Raw genomic sequence first — 18,982 nt, 5'->3', positions numbered from 1 at the left:
GGACTGGCTGAAAAGCTCCTGTCACTTCATTTAACCAAAAATGTAGTGATGTTTTTATTTAACAGTAAATTATGCATAGACAGTGTCCATTTTCCCCTTTTCCAAAGACAGGAAAGAAATTATCTAAGCCTTGGACTGAGAGCAGAGACAGAGTTAACCTCCTGGATGGGAAACGAGGAAGCTCTCAGGTTAACTCCCACACTTGTAAGCATTTAATGATACTTGAGACTTGCTATGAACAAGGAAAATGGCACCAATTCATTTCTGAGTCTGTATTAAATAGGTCATCTGTAACTTGGAAAGAGACACCTGCTTTCTAGGCTGCAGCACTTCCCCTCCCTTAACTCTCAGCAGCCTTTTCTTTGGGCACGGTATACACCCATGCCATTTATTAAACCCTATCAGAGCCAATAGGTGGCATCTTACAACCATAACGTGTGGTGTTTTATCTCTGGATGGAAACAGAACTGTAAAAATTTCCTAATCAGGTTCCTAATCGTGAGCAATTTGAAAACAAAAACATTGCTAAAACCTCAACATAAAATTAAATTAGAAGAAAGAAACCCTTCAGGTTCAGAAAATCTAATAGTCTCTGATTCTTATTCTCCGTGAAGGAGGCAGCTGCCTGTGACACAGGTTGTATGTAAGCCTGAATGCAATGTCAGAGAGAGCTCCTTCTCAGCTAGCTCTAAGTTGGCCCAAGCATTGCAATAACTGGAAAATCTTTTGATGAAAGGTTTTTTCTAAGCCGAGTATAAATATTTCCCATTGCAATAATACTGGTCTTACATCTAGGATGGGCCACAGAAATTCCCCACTTTTTTCTGGCCTCTAAGATGTTTGCTAGTCATCTTTACACTTCTCAGTTGAAACATACTTTATAGAAATGTCATATGATTGGCAAAGCATTAAAATGACAAAAAAATTACAGGATTTTTCACTGTCTCATTTTTCTCCATGCTTTTTCTCTCAGGGTCAGCCAGCAGAGTTGTACATAAAACCTCACCTATGCTAAATCACTGCACGAATAACTCAGGCTGTGCTGTGCGGAAGTTTATTTTATTTTTCTTTAACTCTGACAAAGGCAACTTTTTTCTTATTAAGCAATAAGGAAACACGGTTTATAGCCTGGCATTATCTTTTCTCAGCACTTTGTTGAGATACGCCAGTCGTTTGACCTACACTGTACTCTGTTGTAAGCACCTCACCAGAGGGACACAAACAACACTGAATGGTTTTACCTCTTCTGCGACTTTCCATATTTCTTCATCATTCCATTGCCCATAAGGATCCAAATTCTTCCGAAAAGTTCCAGAAAATATGAATACTTTCTATGAGAAAAAAGATGTATAGATAGATAGATATGAAACATCATGTAAGACATTATAAATTGTAAAGTATACAGAGAAAAAAGTCACCTTCTACAGTTACCAGATGAAGTTTATTGTAGATTTTTAAAAAATTTAGAAAGCATTGTTTAGGGGAAAAAAAAAAAAAAAAAAAAAAAAGGTGTTTTTTTTTTAAAAAAAAAAAAAAAAACTTACACTTAGTTTTTGGCAATTTTCTTTGTAAAAACTAACCCAAACTTGACTGCAAAACATTCAAAATCCCATTTCAGCAGTTTTCAGAATAAAAGTTTTTCTGTATTTTAAGTTTGGAATAAGTCTTTCTAAAATCATTTTGACTCTTTATTATTTGAAACATAGTCAGAAAAGATCACTAACCCAAAGTGTGTGCTTCCACAATTTCACTTTGAGGCAAAAAGCCTCGTGGACATTTGGCCATGTTCAGGGACACTCTCTTAAGTCGTTCCTCATCAATGAATTTGTCTTTCTCCAGTCACTTGTAGTCCAACACATTTTAGCGTCATCCTGTTACCTGACACTTCACCATGTCCCAGTCCTATCTGCAAAGATGTTTTCAGTCTCACTCCCGGTGTCACGTCCCTGGGATGTGATGCAGCACAACTCATTCATGAGCGCAGCCCCAGCAGGCTGCTCACACAAGAGGCAGCTCTGATGGATGCTACATCCACTGTGCTCTTCCTCCTCTGTCCTCTGCCTTCCTGATGCCACAGAGGATGATGAGGATGCACATTTCTGAGAACTGAGAGTGCATCCTTCTTGCTCTAAAGTTTACTACTGAATTCTGCTTTCTTTCATCAGTTTAGACAAAGAGATTTAAACAAACATCCCTTAGATACATGTTTTGTGGCTTGAAAAGCAATGACTCAGATGAAATTAAATATTTGTTTGATCTCTTTTTACATGGGGTGGGCGTGTCACATCAGTGGAAATGAGGTTCTTCAAGTGACACTGAGATTGCACAACATTTCTTATGAGATAACACTGAGCTGCTGCTTTCTATGCTGCTTGCTCAGTACACCTGCTGCTCACAGCAGGGAGAACTTGCTCTCAAAGAATGTAAAGTACTGTGTTGAGAAATACTACCATTTGCATGCTCTTTCCTTGTGCATACGGAACAAATATCAAGAGGAAGGATTTGAGACGATTATTTTCCTCTCCTTTTGTCCTCCTACAATAAAATATTTATTTAGAGATGATAAGTTGAAATGCAAGTAATTCACAGCCAAATAATTTCTGGATGAAATTAAAACAAGTCTTGGTAGTCCAATGATACTGAAAGCAGCGAAGGACCAGCTGCTCTAGCAGAAAAGGGCTGAGCAATATAGTTAGGAGATACTTTCCCAGAGTGCGGCCTGTCAGCCGTCTGGCCTAACCTGGGAACTTGGCATTCTTTCATCAGATTTCAAAGTGATTTATACACACGTTTGCATTAATCATTTTGTTAAGATTAATTAGGAGTTTAAAGGTAGCAGCTAAAATAAATCATTGTAATTAATTTACTTAATTAAGGGACTCAAACCATTGGCAGTAACTTCTGAGGTGTAAGAGGGAAGGAAGTATCTCGTTCAAGAGAGCAGAGAAAACCAAACCCATGTTGCTGCCCTGCAGCCACTGGAGGTGCTTACCTGAGACCCCTTCACTGCTCCACAAGCAAGAACTCAACTGAGCCTCAGGGAAGGCAGCAGAGTGTTCAGCTAACAGGCTTTGAGGTACCTTTGGCAGATACCAGGGAAAGAGCAGCGCCTTTCCTTTATAATCATCGTTCCCCTAACACCGAATGCTCAATATGTGCAGCACCGTCCTGCCCCCTGCCCTGTGCTGGTGAGTCGGTGTGCGTGGAGCTACGTGTGTGCAGCAGGACGAGGGCCTTGCAAGCAGCACTTTGTGTCAGTGCGGTGGAAATAAGAGCGCCGTGGAAGCAGGGTCAGGCATGGTTTTGTTCGCACGTTGAGCGCCATCCACTTAACTAAGGGAATAGGTATTTTCAGTTCTCACTGGTGAAGAATAGCTAACTGAACAAACCAGTTTTGAAGAAGATAGGTCTGAATAACATTCCTGTTGAAGTGCAGCAGGGAGAGAAATAAAGGGAACCACTTTATACAGAAACTGCTGTTATTTCTAATAAGTGTGCTTTCAAGAAGTAGGGCATGAAAAGCAAGCTATTCCCCAAAATACACTTTTTTTTTCAAGGTAAATATTTAATTGTCCCAAATTCTGGTATTTTCTCTATTCATTTCAACACCCCCTTCATCCCAGCTCATTAGAAACCACATAGGCTTCACTTGAGTAAATATGGTGTTAGTCACATGGGCCATTTACAGTCCATTTAAAAAGAAGCAGAAAAAGAAAAAGAAAAAAAATCTTGAATGCTACAAGATTAAAATTAAAAAAAAAAAAAAAAAGAAGGAGGAGGAGGAAAGTGACTCCATGGGTTTGTGTGTCATTTATAAATATGGAAGAAGTTGGAATAAGGAAAGTGGTGGAAGGGGAGCTGGATGGCTGGGGAGACTGGCAGTAAGTCTGGAACCATTTCCTTCTTGGTCATTTGTTCATATTCGCCCAGGCTGATAATGGGTGTGATCACACAAGAAATAGTTTCTCAGAGCTGACACCCATCCACAAGCAAAAAGGCTTAGGAATATAAATAGAGTCATGTTTATGTTCTGCCCACCCCAAATATTGTAAATCAACCCCTCTAAAGGGCACTAATCCCCCTCAGTGGCTAGAGCCTCTGCGTATTGGTTATGGTGTTGGGTATACAGTTTGTGCAGATAAGCTCCCTAAGTGATTTAAGTGTTGTGTAGAGAACCAAGACCCTGACGTACCTATGGAAATGCATACAGAAGAATCGAGGATCAGTTTACAAGAGGCTGATAAGGAGTGAAAATACCCTGGCTGTGAGCAGCTGCTGTCGCAAAGACCCACGCAAGCCCTGAGCCAGACCCATAGGCCAGCACCCATCACTCTGCTCTTCTTGGGAACCCTTCCTTGTTCCCCTGTGCCCAGGGCTGGAGAGCAAGTGCAACCTTAGCAAGACCCATGACACCAGCTGCACACACAGAGAAGTTAAAGTAACGGCCATATCACCTCCATGTTGCCTCCTCCAATTTGTAAATATCATGGCAACAATATTAACACAAAAGAAAAATGAAATTTTTATCCGAATGCCTTAGTATTAGGTATGAAGGTTTTGTTTTTGTAAGTGTCCTTTACTGACTGCATTGACATTAAAATATTTACAGTCAACCATAAGAGCATGTGAGCAATGAAGATCTTTGGCACCATTTTTCGAACCAGTTCTGTAAGGTTCAAAGCTCTCCTGAAGCTACTAAAACCCCTGCCTCCCACAGGTGCTGTGCTCCTGGAAGCACTGAACCCATGCACAGAGGATAACTGGCACAATGTCCCGAATGAGCCTGTGGGGTTCTTATTGATCTCCACCAGCGTTCTGTGCATGGGCCTGGGGCAGCAGATGCTCCCAGGTGTGGTGGTGCTGGCATGCCTTGATGCCCTGCAGGAATCCAGACTCCTCAAGACCTTCACATTAGCGCCTCCAGGGTGCTGAGATTCCTGGCACAGGAGTGACCGGGGATGGTACAAAACAGCCACTCCTGCGACCTCCAAGCTGATGCTGGAGATAGGCAGACAGGCAGATATAACAAAGTGAGATGGCGTCTGAAAAACTGGAAGTACATAGGTGAAAGTTGTAAAATGTCACTTCTTCGGTGAAAAGAAGGAGAAAAAGGGAGTCAGCTGGCAATCCCACTAACAGTAGTAATCTTGTTCTCCATAATAAGCTTGATTTTAACTCTATACCAAGTATTTAACGTAGAAAATGCTGTGATATCTACCAGGATGATTAAAAGTCTAAATATGAACAGAACACTCAAGGCTCAAGGAAATATCCACTGTGACACCTTACGGATCTCAGGTTTCTCCTTTTTTGTTTTAATGGGAAATTGGCTCTAGATCTCCCGTTCTCCCTTCAAAGATAAATTTCTGGGTTTGTTTGTTTGTTTCACCAATCTAGCTCTATCAAATAGTTAGGACATAATCTGCTTGAGGACCAGTATGCAAAAGAGCTTCAGTGTGATGAAATCGGATGCAGCTGGCTTTCCTCACCAAACACATTGGAAATGTGGTGGGGAAAGTCTTGTGGAAGAAGCATCAGAAAGGACTGCCTGTAAAAAGGGATGATGGGCTGTGATTGTGCTTCCAGCAGCCTGTTATCGCTGAGTTACTGTTTTACATGAGAATTACAAACATCCTGTAGGAGCCGAGCTGTGGTTTAGGCTGTGCTTAACCAGCGCCAGCCTCTGATGAGGTGCAGGAAGGAACTTCCTTGTGGGTGCTCCAGGAAACTTGTTTTATATGATTTACCAGTTCGTGCACTGACAGCTGCATTTGATATACTGAGAGGAGCAGATGGATCTTTGCCTTTGCTCTGGCTCAGTGTGAGCCCTGACTGCCTCTCAGGCTCTTTCAGCACCTCCTGCCTGGAGCAGAGTGCAGTACGTGCTGCCATTAGGACTCCGTAGGTGCTACGCAGACATCCCATGACGTTCCCATGGAGGAAAAGTAGCTTTTTTTCCTTCAAATTACAAAATTTAGGAGGAGAAGAACAATGCTGGGAAATTTTCATGAGGAAGCATGCCTCAGGTCAAACTAGCTCTGTTCTCTTGTTGTTAGTGCAGCCTCTCTCCTAAGCCTGTGAACATCCATGTGTTGTTATAGGCCAGCCTCCCAGGAAAGGAAAGGTGATTTTTTTTTATTTTTTTTTTTTCATTCTGAAGCTGCAGGTGAATGGCAGAGAACAAAAGGCTCTCTTTGTTCTGGTGGAAAAGGCGGAGTGGCATAAGTAATTTCTCTTCCCTGCTGGGAAAATACTGGTGAAAACATTATTTCACTCTGAATGTGGGAGCTTTTGAGGTATAATGTGAGGTTTCTCAGAAAGAGATTTGGACAGAAGCTGCAAAATGAAGCACGGAAACAGACTGGCAACTTGTGATTTCCAGAGAATGCAGGGCTGAGATTTTTTGGCATTGATCCATGTATCATGGACTTCCAAACTGAATTAAATATGTGACTTGAACAACAAACAATGTGTCTCACTAGCAGAAGAGCAAGTTACATTGCTCACGTAATTAACATTTCTCACATTTGGCTGATGGCTGCAGAGTGATGTTTCCCATACCATCAGTGATTCTGCAGAGAGTTCTCATCTATGGGAATTACTAATCATAGTTTTCAAAGTGACAGCAAGGCTACTAGTAACAACGCATTCAGTTTTCTCTCCAGCTCATGCATTCTCAAGGCTATCTGTAGATGGAAAACAAAAACCCTGCTGGGCACCCACATCCCAAAGGGAGGAAAAGGGTGAAAGCAAAGGATTATTATGGGAGAGACAGGGAAGCCCCTTCTCACACAGAAAGTTATACTATATCACGAAAATATCCCAATGGAGACAACTTACTCTCACAAAAACACCCTTCAACAAGTCATATAACATACCTGTTCTACATACTAAACCATCAAGGCAATCTTTGCCAATCTAGACACAGCTGTATTTACAATCCACAGCACAGCTACCTTGACCTGAAAGGGTGACTTTTTTTTCTTGCTTGCAACCAAAAGTCATGCTGACAGCACTGAACCAGTGGTAATAAACAAATAAAAGTTTACAGGACTAGACAGAAATGAAAGAGTTGCAGAGCATAGAAGAAAGGGTGACAGATCAGCTGCCACGGGGCAGTCAGCCAGGCTCGGCCTGATGGGCAGAGCTGGGCCAGGAGGAGAACCTGAGCAGTGACTGCCTGGCGTAGCTGGCAGTGAAGGAAGAGGCTGCTCTGGCAAGGTCAAAGTGCTTAAAAATTGCTGCCTCTGGCGAATTGCTGCACCCTCGGCAGCTCTGTGAATGACACAAAGAGGAACGACACTGATGATGTGCTGGAGGGAAGGGATTCCACGCAGAGAGACCTTGACAGGCTTGAGAGGTGGACCTGTGCAAACAACAGGAGGTTCAACAACATCAAGGGCAAGGTCCTGCACATGGGTTGGGGCAATCCTGAGCACAGATACAGGCTGGGCAATGAGTGGATTGAGAACAGCCCTGTGGAAAAGCACTCGGCGGTACTGGTAAATGAAAAACCATGAGCCAGCAATGTGCACTTGCAGTACAGAAAGCCAACCATATCCCGGACTGCATCAAAAGCAGCATGGCCAGCAGGGTGAGGAAGGGGATTCTCCCCCTCTGCTCTGCTCTTGTGAGACCTCACCTGGAGCACTGTGTGCAGCTCCGGGGCCCCTAGCACAAGAAGGACGTGGAACGAGTCCACAGATGATCAGAGACAGGAGCACCTCTCTTATGAAGACAGGCTGAGGCAGTTGGGGTTGTTGAGACTGGAGAAAAGAAGGCTCTGGGAGACCTTACAGTGGCCTTCTGATGCCTAAAGGGGGCCTGCAGGAAAGCTGGGGAGGGACTCTGTGTAAAGGAATGTAATGATAGGAGAAGCGATAATGTTACAAAGAAATTCTTCAGTCAGAGGGTGGTGAGGCCCAGAGCAGCTGTGGATGCCCCATCCCTGAAGGTGCTGAAGGCCGGGGTGGATGGGGCTTTGGGCAGCCTGGTCTGCTTGGAGGTGTCCCTGCACATGGCAGGGGGATTGAACTACACGGTCTTTAAGGTCCCTTCCAACCCAAACCATTATAGAGTTCTATGAATTTCAGGGCATGACCATTATAGAGTTCTATGAATTTCAGGGCATGACTCTAAAACTGCTACTAGCCTATTAAATAAAATAACTAATGTATAGTATTGACACATTAAACATAAAACATGATGGTTATAAAACAGGAGGTAAGAACACCACTGACTGTATTTTTTTCTTTAGGTGGCACCATCTTATTTTGAATCAACATGTAAACCATTTCAGAGGCAGAGAGATAAGCAGGCTCTAAACTTTTGTTTGAGTGTAACTTCTCATTTTTTAGAACAGTTCTTGTAAGGGTAACAGAAATTCTCAAAATGTAGCATTTTCTGCAAGTTATCACTTCCATCCCTCCAATTTCCCCTTTCACAAAATCTTTGCTTTTTTTTTTTTTTTTTTTTTTTCTTTTTCTGCTTCCTATCCTAAAACAGCTACCTTTCACCCTAAAGGTAACTTCATGCATATGGATATGCAATCAATAAAAATAAAGGTACACAATTGCCCTTTTGCTGCCTATAAAATATTTTCATCACCTGAGGGATCACTCCAAAGGCCTTTCTCCATTGCTGCAAGCTGACTGTGTTCCAGGAGATGCCATCAATCTGGATATCCCCTTCTGTATTCAGCAGTCTTAAAAATGCAAAAAGTAAAGTGCTTTTTCCTGAACCAGTTCTTCCTAAAAGGCCCACCTGCAATGCAAATTCATAAAAGCAAACACTTAATATTGCTCACACGTTAACCACAGACTAAGGCAGCAATACTTAAGAGATCTTAGCAGCGGAGAGCAATCCAAATGGCTCTCAGTGGGATGGTGTATGCCATTCATTTGGGAATGATAAAAGCCTACAGCAAGGGCTGAATGAGACACTGCTCCAGGCTCTGTTTTGCTGGTGTAAACCTTCAGAATTAACTAGGAAAGACAATCCACTAGTCTATGCTTAGCCAAAGGACATAAATTTGCTTATATATTATTTTTTTATTCTGTAACCACCAGCCAAAGCTGCAATACTGACTTTTTCAATAGCTGGATTTTATACAGCTAATCTGAATTGTGGTCCCCAAGTGTGGGCTGTGTTTGTCAGATGACAATATAAATGTGGAGGTGATGTGAGGACTCTTCCTGCTACCTGGCATCCTTTCCACAGCAGTGCCTCAGACCAAACAAGACAAGCAAATGTCTATGCTATGTGTCACCAGCAACTTCAGCAGATGAGAGCTCTCCCTGTTCATGTTTGCTTTTCCCTTGCTTCCCTACAAATCTTCTTCAGTTTAAGGAGCATGCTCCAATTCTGGACACATTACCTGTGAGTGCAGGGTTCATCAGTGGAATTGGATAAAATGTCTAAATCATAGTCATTGTAAAAGGATCTTTGTTTTAATTGCTTTGCCCCTCCTCTGTACAGTACAAAAGTATCTTTCATTCCCATTACTCCTCTGCTTCAATGGATTTTCCAGGAAGTAAATCAACCGGACTGCAGCAGCACCAACACCTCCACACTCCAGGAATCACAGGTTGCCTCTTCTCCATAGGCAGAGTGGTTTCAGGATGGTGCTGCTGGAAGTCAGACCCCCAGTATCAAAGTGTTGATGCCCTCAAACTTAGCAGATGAAACATTCAGTTCATGTAAACTAATATAGATCTATGAAATCTGGCAGAGTCTGATGCTATTCAAACAAGGAGCTGAGAGCTGCCTCATGGCGAGGCCAGAGCATTGTCGCTGAACCTGTTTTCCCATCTAGGTGACAGAGTTAAAATTGGCTCTTCATCCATACAGCTTAAGCACAGGAGATCTTGCAAGTCTTTCTTTCCACCCTACTGGGGATGATACCTCAGCGTGAACCTCAAGCAGAGTGTTCAACACCTGCCTAAGTGCTGCCCTGAAAAGAGAGCTCTTTCTTGAACGTAACTCCACACATGCACTAAGATTAGTTAGGGGGTGGTAAACCTTTTAAAGAATAGAACTGTTTATTGTTTGCTATATAATAATTTGGCATAGCCTACAGTACCCGTGGAACACCCCTCTGACCGCCGAGCCGCTGGTGCGTTGATACCCTTGGCACACCAGCCAGTATTCTTTTGTGCCCTGTTCCACCTGGGTCAGTGTGCCCCCAGCATCTGTGCTCATTTGCACACTTCCTTGTCCACAGGAGAAGGAGACAAGCTTCAGGCACCGCAAGAGGACTTGGAGAACTGCTGCATATATATTTTACCTTTTTATTCTGCTCAAACACCCTCACCATGCTTCACTGAGGTGTAAATAACTTCAAGACTTCTAGGATACTTAAGCCATTAATGATTATCCTTGCGATTTTTGTCCATAGCTAATAATCATACAGATGAGCTCTTTTTTCAGACATTTCTGTCATTCAGGTCATTTTGATGATTACCTTGTTCTTCAATAATTTCATGTTTCCATTTACAAAAACTTACTGAGTCAATAAATAGGTTTATAATGACACCTCCATAATTAATAGAAGTCAGATCAAAGACAACAAAACAGTGCCTCACCGTCTGCCCTGAACTTATTGTAAAGGAAATGTTTTCCAGGACAGCAGCTCCTCCTTCAATGTATCTGGCCGTAAGGTCCGTCACAGTCATTTGGCCCCCGGATGGCCAGTTCTTCTCATCCTTTGCATGCCTGTTTTCAATTATAAGGGCATCTGAAAACTGATTATTCTTCTGTGGCTTAATGTTTTTCATCTCTTCTGTTGGCATGTCAATAAATTTAAATATCCGGCTGACAGACCGCATCTAGGAATCAAAACAAACAGTATTCTAATTATATTTAGTTATCAAGCAAAACAAAATAAAATTATTCCTAATTCCTAGCCAGAACAGTGAGTCTCTTTTCTGTATAAGATATACTGTGATATAATTTTAAAAGGTAGGCTACTTCACTTATAGAGCTCTAGATTCTCTTTCTCTTGTACTCTCAACACTGGCCAAGCATGTGATTCTGCTTGCTTTATTTTAAAATGGGCACAATAGTTGTTGTTGTTGTTTTTCTTTATAATGTATTGTGAAAACTGTAGATGAACTGTATATATGAAAGCAAACTATTAACATGAAAGAAATCCTGGAGTCTTCATCCTATAGGGCGTTGCCCTACCTGAAAACTGAATTTCTTTGAATAATGATTAGTCTTCAAAGATCAGCAGAATACATGGAATTTGAAAGCTGCAAAGCTTTATGATCAAGTAAAGAGTATGGTCATCAGACATTATCATCTGAATATTTATGAGAGATTATCTACAGATTTTTAGAAAAAGAAATAGAAGGAAGTTCCATCGTAATTATTTTTACATATGTAATTGTGCATATTATGTGAAGTTATCAAGTCATGGACTTCAGACAGAAATTGCTATCTGCTTATAGCTGTCTTGGTGAATTTTCAAAGTGCAGGACTAGAAGTAATCCTCCATACCTCATACATAACCTTTTATAAACAGGTCAAGTAAATAGATAGTTAGTTCATCTCCTTCACTATAACTTCACTGCTCAGGTCATCATAAAACATACTTTCAGGGCAGGTTTGTTCTTGGGCATTTTAAAATTTTAAATTCTAAGCAGTTCTTTTTTCCTAGCTGCTTTCCCCACCTATTTGTGGGGGACCATCTTAGATCGAGTCACCCTTTATTCTCCAGGACTAAAGAAAATCCAAGTTTAAGCCTCTTTCTTAGCATATGTTCTCTTTCTCCAGACATCCCAGTTCAAATTAATCTTTCCTGGCTGATCAGAACATATACAACATTTTGGATGATGTTTACAGGGACGTGGTACAAATGCATTGGTACTTTCCTACCTATATTTACCATATTAACTCTATTAACACATATTCTTTACTTCACAATCACATTTTATAGTCATCCTTTGATCAAGCAGTGGTCAGCCAAGCTTTCCTCCACCTCAGGCATTTCTAACCGAAGAGATTCTTACTTACAAGAGAGGTTATTCTTAGCAGTCTCTAAGTTAAGCCTTTGCACTTTGTTTACTGAAATCTGTTTCATATTTGTCATCTGAGGTCACCTAATACCTTTTAACTCTCAGTGTTCTTTGTGCTGATGCTGCCCTTCAGCTTTGTGCCTTTGGCAGATTTCTTCAACACATTTTTTTTTCCTTTGTTGAGAGCATTAGAAAAAAAAAGATTAAAACTAGCTCAGTCACAAACCTAATCTTTGTTGAGTAGCCTGTCTACAGCTTAATACTTACAGCTTAATGCCTTTTCCTTTCTATCCAATTCATTAACTAGTTTACAGTTTTGTAATAATCCTGATCTCCCTTCATTTATATAATTTCTGAAACACAGCTAGAGCCAGTGCTTTCCAGAAGACAGATCAGATCAGATCTACTGCATTACTTTTGTCTGGAAAATAAATCATCAAACACAGTTATCAGGTTAGTCTGACACAACCTAATTTCAGCAAACTTGAGTTTATTCCCTCTGTAAGCACTGCATCTTTGCTTACTTCTTCAAACTAGTTTCTGAAGATTCTGCCATCAGACTAACAATCTGCTGGTGGCATCAGTGACTTCTAATCTCTCCTTTTTAACTGAAAGTAATGTTTGTTATCATGTGCCACCACTGCCAGACTGGTGAGTTCATCTAAAGCAGCAGTTACCAGATCTCCAGCTTCTCAGACAGTTCTATCTGAACTCTGCGATGAACTCTGAACTGGGTCCAGTCCCACCCAGTATGAGTGCATTGGTCTGCCTTATTCCAGCCCAGTTTTACAGGTTAAACTGAAATGCCCAACTGCAGAACCCAATCACATTCAGTTAAAGACTCCACTTTTAGATGGACCAACTCAGTGGTGGTGTATGTAACTCTCCACTGACTGTACAGGAAATTTAGGGAGACCAGGATTATACCTTAGGTGTTTATTTGCATTATGTATCTACAGCTAGACTTTTGTTTGTTTGTTTGTTTGTTTGTTTTTCATGTAATTTCCCGTTCAGAGATTATAAATCCCATTCCTACCTTCCACTCCACTTCCGACTCCCAATATTAAACACTGTCATTACTGAAAACTGAGACCAAGTATTTGTCTAAAGCTTGGGCCATTTGCAAATCTAACTCTGATTTTGTCAAGTTGTGCTTCTCTTTATGCTTGTTGATCTCCAATGCATAGCTTGTTTTCGTTCTGTGGAGACTCTCATTACTAATATGCTTCTGGAGAATGTTGTTAATACCAGTGGTTTTAGAGTCTCCATAATTTCCTGCTGCTATTCCCATGCTACACAGGAAACAAATTCCAACCCCTCACTTCAAGCAGACATGAGTTTCTTCTACAACCAGGTTCCTATGCACTTTAGTCCACCTGATTGAGTTAACTACAGTCTTTATTTTGCCAACATTTTACTTTTGAAAGCAAGAGTAAGCTATAAGACCGTATCAATTCTTATTGGTCATTAAGTCCAATTAAGTACAAGATAAGTAAGTAAATATATACACACATTGCTACTGCATCCAGGACTATTTGGGCCTTATTATTAGCATTTGTTCTCTAATCTGTACTCCCAGATCTCTCTCTTTAAAGACATTATGGAAATCTATTTTTACGTCTTTGACCTTATTTAAATGTTTTTGTATTCCCTCTGTAAACTCATTCTACTTGATGTATTATCATTCCTTCCTGCTCTTTGATCCAGATTGAAATATTGTTAGGTGGATTTTCAATTTGGAAGCAAATATAAATAATACCAGGAACTATTAGGAAAATTGCTTTCATTTCTCATCACCTTGAAATAAAACTGTGACAGAAGTTTTGAAAGGCATGCTAACATGCAAGCCTATCAATCACAATTTCCATCTCAACTAGTGTGCAAGATGGAAAGGCATGGTACTCATCATGTTAACATATGAATGGCATCTCATGTTGGTAATGAAAACAGAAGGACCTTGGACAAGACTGACAATTGTTTTCCTGTCTGACTGTGTTTAGTAAACCCCCTCAATGAACACCATGCATTTATTTTAGTTGCAGTTTTTTTTTTTTCTGTTGTTTTTTTTTTTTTTTTTTTTTTAACCTGAAATCTTACATTTTTAGAAATATCACAGCTTCACAAATACTGCGTATTCTTTCCTGGTTTTGTCAAGATCAATGAACTTCTGTAACTGCCCCAAAGATCCTACTACTAAATAGCTAAAATCTGCTAGGAAGACATCTGGCCAACGAGCCTTACCTTATAACAGAAAATTTAATCTCTGTTTCCAAGCTCCCCTGACAGATTTATCAATCACTTCACACGTGAGGATATTTTAGACAACTTAATACTTTAAATCAATTCAAAAAGATGCTTTCCCGATTCTGTAATTTGCATTATGATTTAGATCTGGGCAGAATTCAGCATAAATGTCAGCAACATTTTACAATGATATCCATTCTTCCTTTCACTGGCAGATATCTTCTGTCATTCATAATGACAGGTATAGTGTAGGTGACAGCAAGTTTCTTATCCATTATTCCCATCAGCAATTTACCTGCTATATTCACATTCTCCAACTAATGCTTTAGAATAAAGGAGTATATTTACTACTTTCAGCTAAAAATGTCTAGTTCACAATACACTATTTTAAGCCTTGCCTAATTGTATTTTACTGAAATTTTAATAACATTACAAATTCTTTAATTTACTTTCTCATTAATATCACTTAAACTCTTAACGTTGGATGAGAATTCATAATATAATTATGTAACCTGTGTTTCCAGATTGTGGAAGAAGTAATTCTTTTACAAGTAACTTAATACTATTCATTTCATAAGGCCCTATATTCTTCTGCTAGAAAGAGCAGTTACTTTCTCCAAACTGGATAGGCACTGTGTTTAACAGCAGTGCTGCACACACCAGCCCCTCAAAAACAGGCCACCCACAACATGCAGCGTGCATCTGAGAAACGCTATGAGGGATTGGTCCAATGGCTCAAGTTGTGAAAAACAAACAAACAAACAAAAAATGTGCAGTTAGTCATTGTGAAAACTGGGTCAGTACAGGCAGACCATATGTTATTACCAAGGTTTCTTATATTTTGCTGTTATGTTTTGGCTGCACTTACAGGTCATATAATCCTCTTCCAAACTGCAAAATTGAAATACTTAGTACAAACTTCTAATGATATTTTTATTCTTTCACGTATTGCTTTTCAGACAGAAAAGAAAACGTTCTCACAGATTCTTGTTGATTCTGTGCCCTTCATTTTGAGAGCTGTCACTATGATGCAGATTATACAGTCAAGTCAATTTTACAATTTCTAAAGTTTTACTAGACTAACAGTGTTCTCAGGTTTTCTGATGACCATAGCAAAATGTATATAGAGATCATTTCCTAGTTAAAAATTACCAGTTAAACAGGTTCAAAGAGAAATAGCATGGAAAAACAAAAGCATGAAAACCAGCTGCAAAAGCAACATTATTTTTCCTAATTTTTTCTTTGGTTCCCTTCTCTACCATGCACTATAATTCTTCAGCATCAGTGATGTACAGGATGGGGCACTATGAAGTTTAGCAAGAGTGTTTTTAATATCTATTTTGGGGATTCTTTTTATATCTCCTTACATGAGTAATCTTGGCAACAGTGAAAGCATGGCAACTTCTTGTTCCCTGATAAAAGGAATTGTCCTTCCCAGTTTTAGTGCTGCTCCTGCAGGATACACATCAGTGAAGGAGGAGGCTATAAAGCATTAACATTCCACTGGGACTAGCCAATGCTTATCTGTGAAGGCATCTGTTAATGAAAAAGTTGTTTTTTATTTCCTTACAGAGAAAAAAAATATATATTTTTTTTTTATATATATATAAAACGTATGTAATGAGACTGCCTGGTGGGATTTAAAAAAAAAAAAAAAAAAAAAAAAGAAGACCAGCTAAAGAGGTTTTAGTAGAAATGATCAAAGTGAGGAGATAAATCTAGCCTAACTGTTAGCTTTAAATGAAACAATGGATAGTTGTCAGAGTGACCAACATATGTTTAAAAAAAAAAAAAAAAAAAAAAAAAAAAAAAAAAAGGAGAAAATGAGTAGATAAAGTATCAGGAGTTGAGAGAACAAAATGCCAAAACCATTACGGGGTATTAAAAGACAATAGGGATTTTTCAGCTAGAACCAAATAAGATTTAACAGAAATCACTTCAAAGAAGAGTATATCTGTGCATGTAAAACAAAAATCCAGAAACTAGAAACTCAGATTGCTTGAAAATGTATGCCAGCATCACAGAAAGCTGTAGAAGGAGACTGCATGGAATTAAGTCAAATTTGCCACATACCAATCTCTTTGACCAGTATTTCTTCTAGTACATTTTTTCCTTCTTCACATGATCCTGTTTACCTATTCTCCTACCTTCCTGTCCTTTTGTCTGCACTTATTTCTCTAGTGTCCCATATCTTGCATATTTTGTAAAAAATAATCAGCATAAGGTTAATGTTATGTACTAATTGCAGCAGCTGTGTCATCAGCAATGGGCTTCAATCACTTGCAGAAAATACCAGCTTATCTGACAACCAAAGACACCACCTACAACTGTGAGTACTCAGGCACACTTGTGTGCCGGCTGGTAAGCATGGATGTCACAGCTCAAAGAAGGGCAGGAGTAACGTCATCGAGAACAGTGTGTGCATATGTGTTACTGGAGACATGGAGATGCATCAATTCTTACTGGTCTGGTACTGTGGGGAGCTTTGGAGTACCCCCTGGGAGAACTATAACCAAAACAGAGCACTACACCAGGCACACATGTAGGGCTTTGCAGGCCATCTTTAACCAAATGACTGTAAAAGACTTTAAAGGGAGGGGAGGGGGGGAGAAGTTTGAAATGTAGACAATACAAAGTATAGAAAATAATAAAACTGCATCACCCAGTGAGGCAGTATTAGCTCAAAACCATGAAGCTGTTCTTATTTCTTCATGCACAAAAGCAGCTTTTGAATGTCAGGAAAAACAGGAATATCTATGAGCCTAGCACATGAGATACTTAAACACCCATGCGATGGGGATGGGCAGCCATCCACTGACAAAACAAGTCCAGACCATCTGTCCATAAACTAAGGCAACTTAGGAGACTGTCATTAATAGAACTTGTCATTAATAGAAACCGGTGCTCCAGTACTCCGGTTTGTCTTAATATAGAGAAAAGAATTCACAAACACCTAAGGCAAATTGCAACTTTGGAAAGGGAATGAAGTTACTTCTTTATTGCTACTAATGGATGATACATCAGTGTATTTTAGAAAGGAGATGTTCTTCTTTATTAAAACACTAATGTGTCCATCACCCTCTGAATCCCACAGTAAGATTTTCAGTTGCTCTTTTGTGAAATGTCATCTGTTTGCATTAAGCAGTATAATAGCTAAATATGATTCTCATACAGATTGTTGTATTTCAAATGATAACGTTACGCCTTATAGGGCTAAAATACTATGCAAGAGAGCTGTCTGAATGTTGCTGTCACCATCATGCTTTACCAATGGCATGTTTTGCTTTGTATTGGTCACAGAGCTGCAGTTCAGCTGCTCTTGCAGTTATGTCAAGAAAGCTCTTGCACGAATTGCTTGCCCTTCAAGACAGGCTATTCTAACAACTCAAGGAAGAATCGTCATAAAACAATTGGTGGATAGGGAAAAAATGTGTCCCTGAATGGAAGTCAGCTTTCTGGACTATCACTAATCATACACATAAACAAGAGATTAGATGTTGTAAGTGGTTAATTCCCAGTTTTAGGGCTCTTAAGGATTTCCTTCAGGATGAGGGTAGTTGAATTACTTATTTAAAAAAAAACGCTGAACTGGCAAATATTCCCTCACTGTCACCGTCTGCCCCATTTCTTTTTTAAATAACTCATTTCAGCTAATCAGGATCTAATGGTCTCCAAGATCTCCTGTAAAAGTTGTTTGTTTCCCAGTGCCAAAATAGTTGACTTGAGAAGCTAATTTAGGATTCAGAGGGGGTATGACTGGATGTGGGAGATTTTTTTTTTCTCAGAATTTTTTAACAGATGTAATTACAGTTTATGTGACTTCTGAATTTTGTTGGAAGAATTCTTCTGTCCAAAATGAACCCTAGAATGCCTGAAGTGTAATTATTAAACTTAAAAATAAAATATGAAACTTTCATACATTTAAGCTCATGTATGATGAAAACTGTAGGAATAAATATATTCTTTTATGAGTTTCCTGTCTGCCTCTCACATCTCAACAAATAAATGATGATGAGTTGACCATGTGAAATATTCTGCCTTAAACCCTAAAGTCAGTCCTAACTAATGAACTAACTACACAAATTAAAGAGATAATCAAGAACAACTCCAAAGCCTTATTTTATAGGTTATTTTAAATGAAACCAGAAAAAGACCATAAAGTAAGTCTAGGAAAAATGCCTATCACTATTAATTTTGCATGAAAGGAGCTCAAACACATTCATTATGATCTGCTGTGCAAAGTCCTTAAGTCAACCAAGTAAGGTTTGATTAGATATATAACCGTAACAAAACAACACCAAGTCTTTCCGAAGTTCTCCCATCACTGCTACATGTGCAATCTGAATCCTCAAATGCAAGTATTTGCTGTTCTCTCTTCTAGTCCAGGAATACTTCTGATCATAGAAAAACTTGGCGGGTGCTTTGCCAAAGCCAGTAGGTTTCTGCGAATGGTATAAGGAGAACTTCCCTGACAGGTTTGATTGGCATACAAGTCTGATAATAACTCAGTGAACATCCACAATCAATAAAATAAAGCAATTCCTCAACACAAACAGCACAACACAATTTATGCTTACCAAGCTATCCACATCTATGCTTGAGTTTACTGCCCACTGCAAGGTTCCCATGATGTTCATGGCTAAAGTAAGACTAATGCCAAGTGTGACTAGTCCCTCACCTGCAGAGAGAAAAATACATTCAATTTATATGCAAATAAAAAG

General features: G+C 39.7%; 1 protein-coding gene across 4 annotated transcripts in view; it reads right to left on the bottom strand.

Moving 5' to 3' along the window:
• CFTR (CF transmembrane conductance regulator) overlaps window positions 1-18,982 on the bottom strand; it is an 86,203-nt gene that overhangs the window by 5,694 nt on the left and 61,527 nt on the right. For 2 of the 4 annotated variants that reach the window (XM_082756358.1, XM_082756357.1), the window contains 4 exons: window positions 18,839-18,939; window positions 10,584-10,826; window positions 8,608-8,763; window positions 1,242-1,331 (listed from right to left, as the gene is read on the bottom strand). In XM_082756358.1, the coding sequence (XP_082612484.1) occupies window positions 1,242-1,331; window positions 8,608-8,763; window positions 10,584-10,826; window positions 18,839-18,939 (590 nt within the window). Of the gene's footprint in view, window positions 1-1,241; window positions 1,332-8,607; window positions 8,764-10,583; window positions 10,827-15,621; window positions 15,798-18,838; window positions 18,940-18,982 lie in introns of those variants that run through there. The other 2 variants (XM_082756359.1, XM_082756360.1) reach the window with 2 other exon arrangements.

This window comes from Aythya marila, assembly GCF_965140915.1.
Source record: "Aythya marila genome assembly, chromosome: 1".
NCBI lineage: Eukaryota > Metazoa > Chordata > Aves > Anseriformes > Anatidae > Aythya > Aythya marila.
This window is presented reverse-complemented; position numbering and strand designations above follow the sequence as displayed.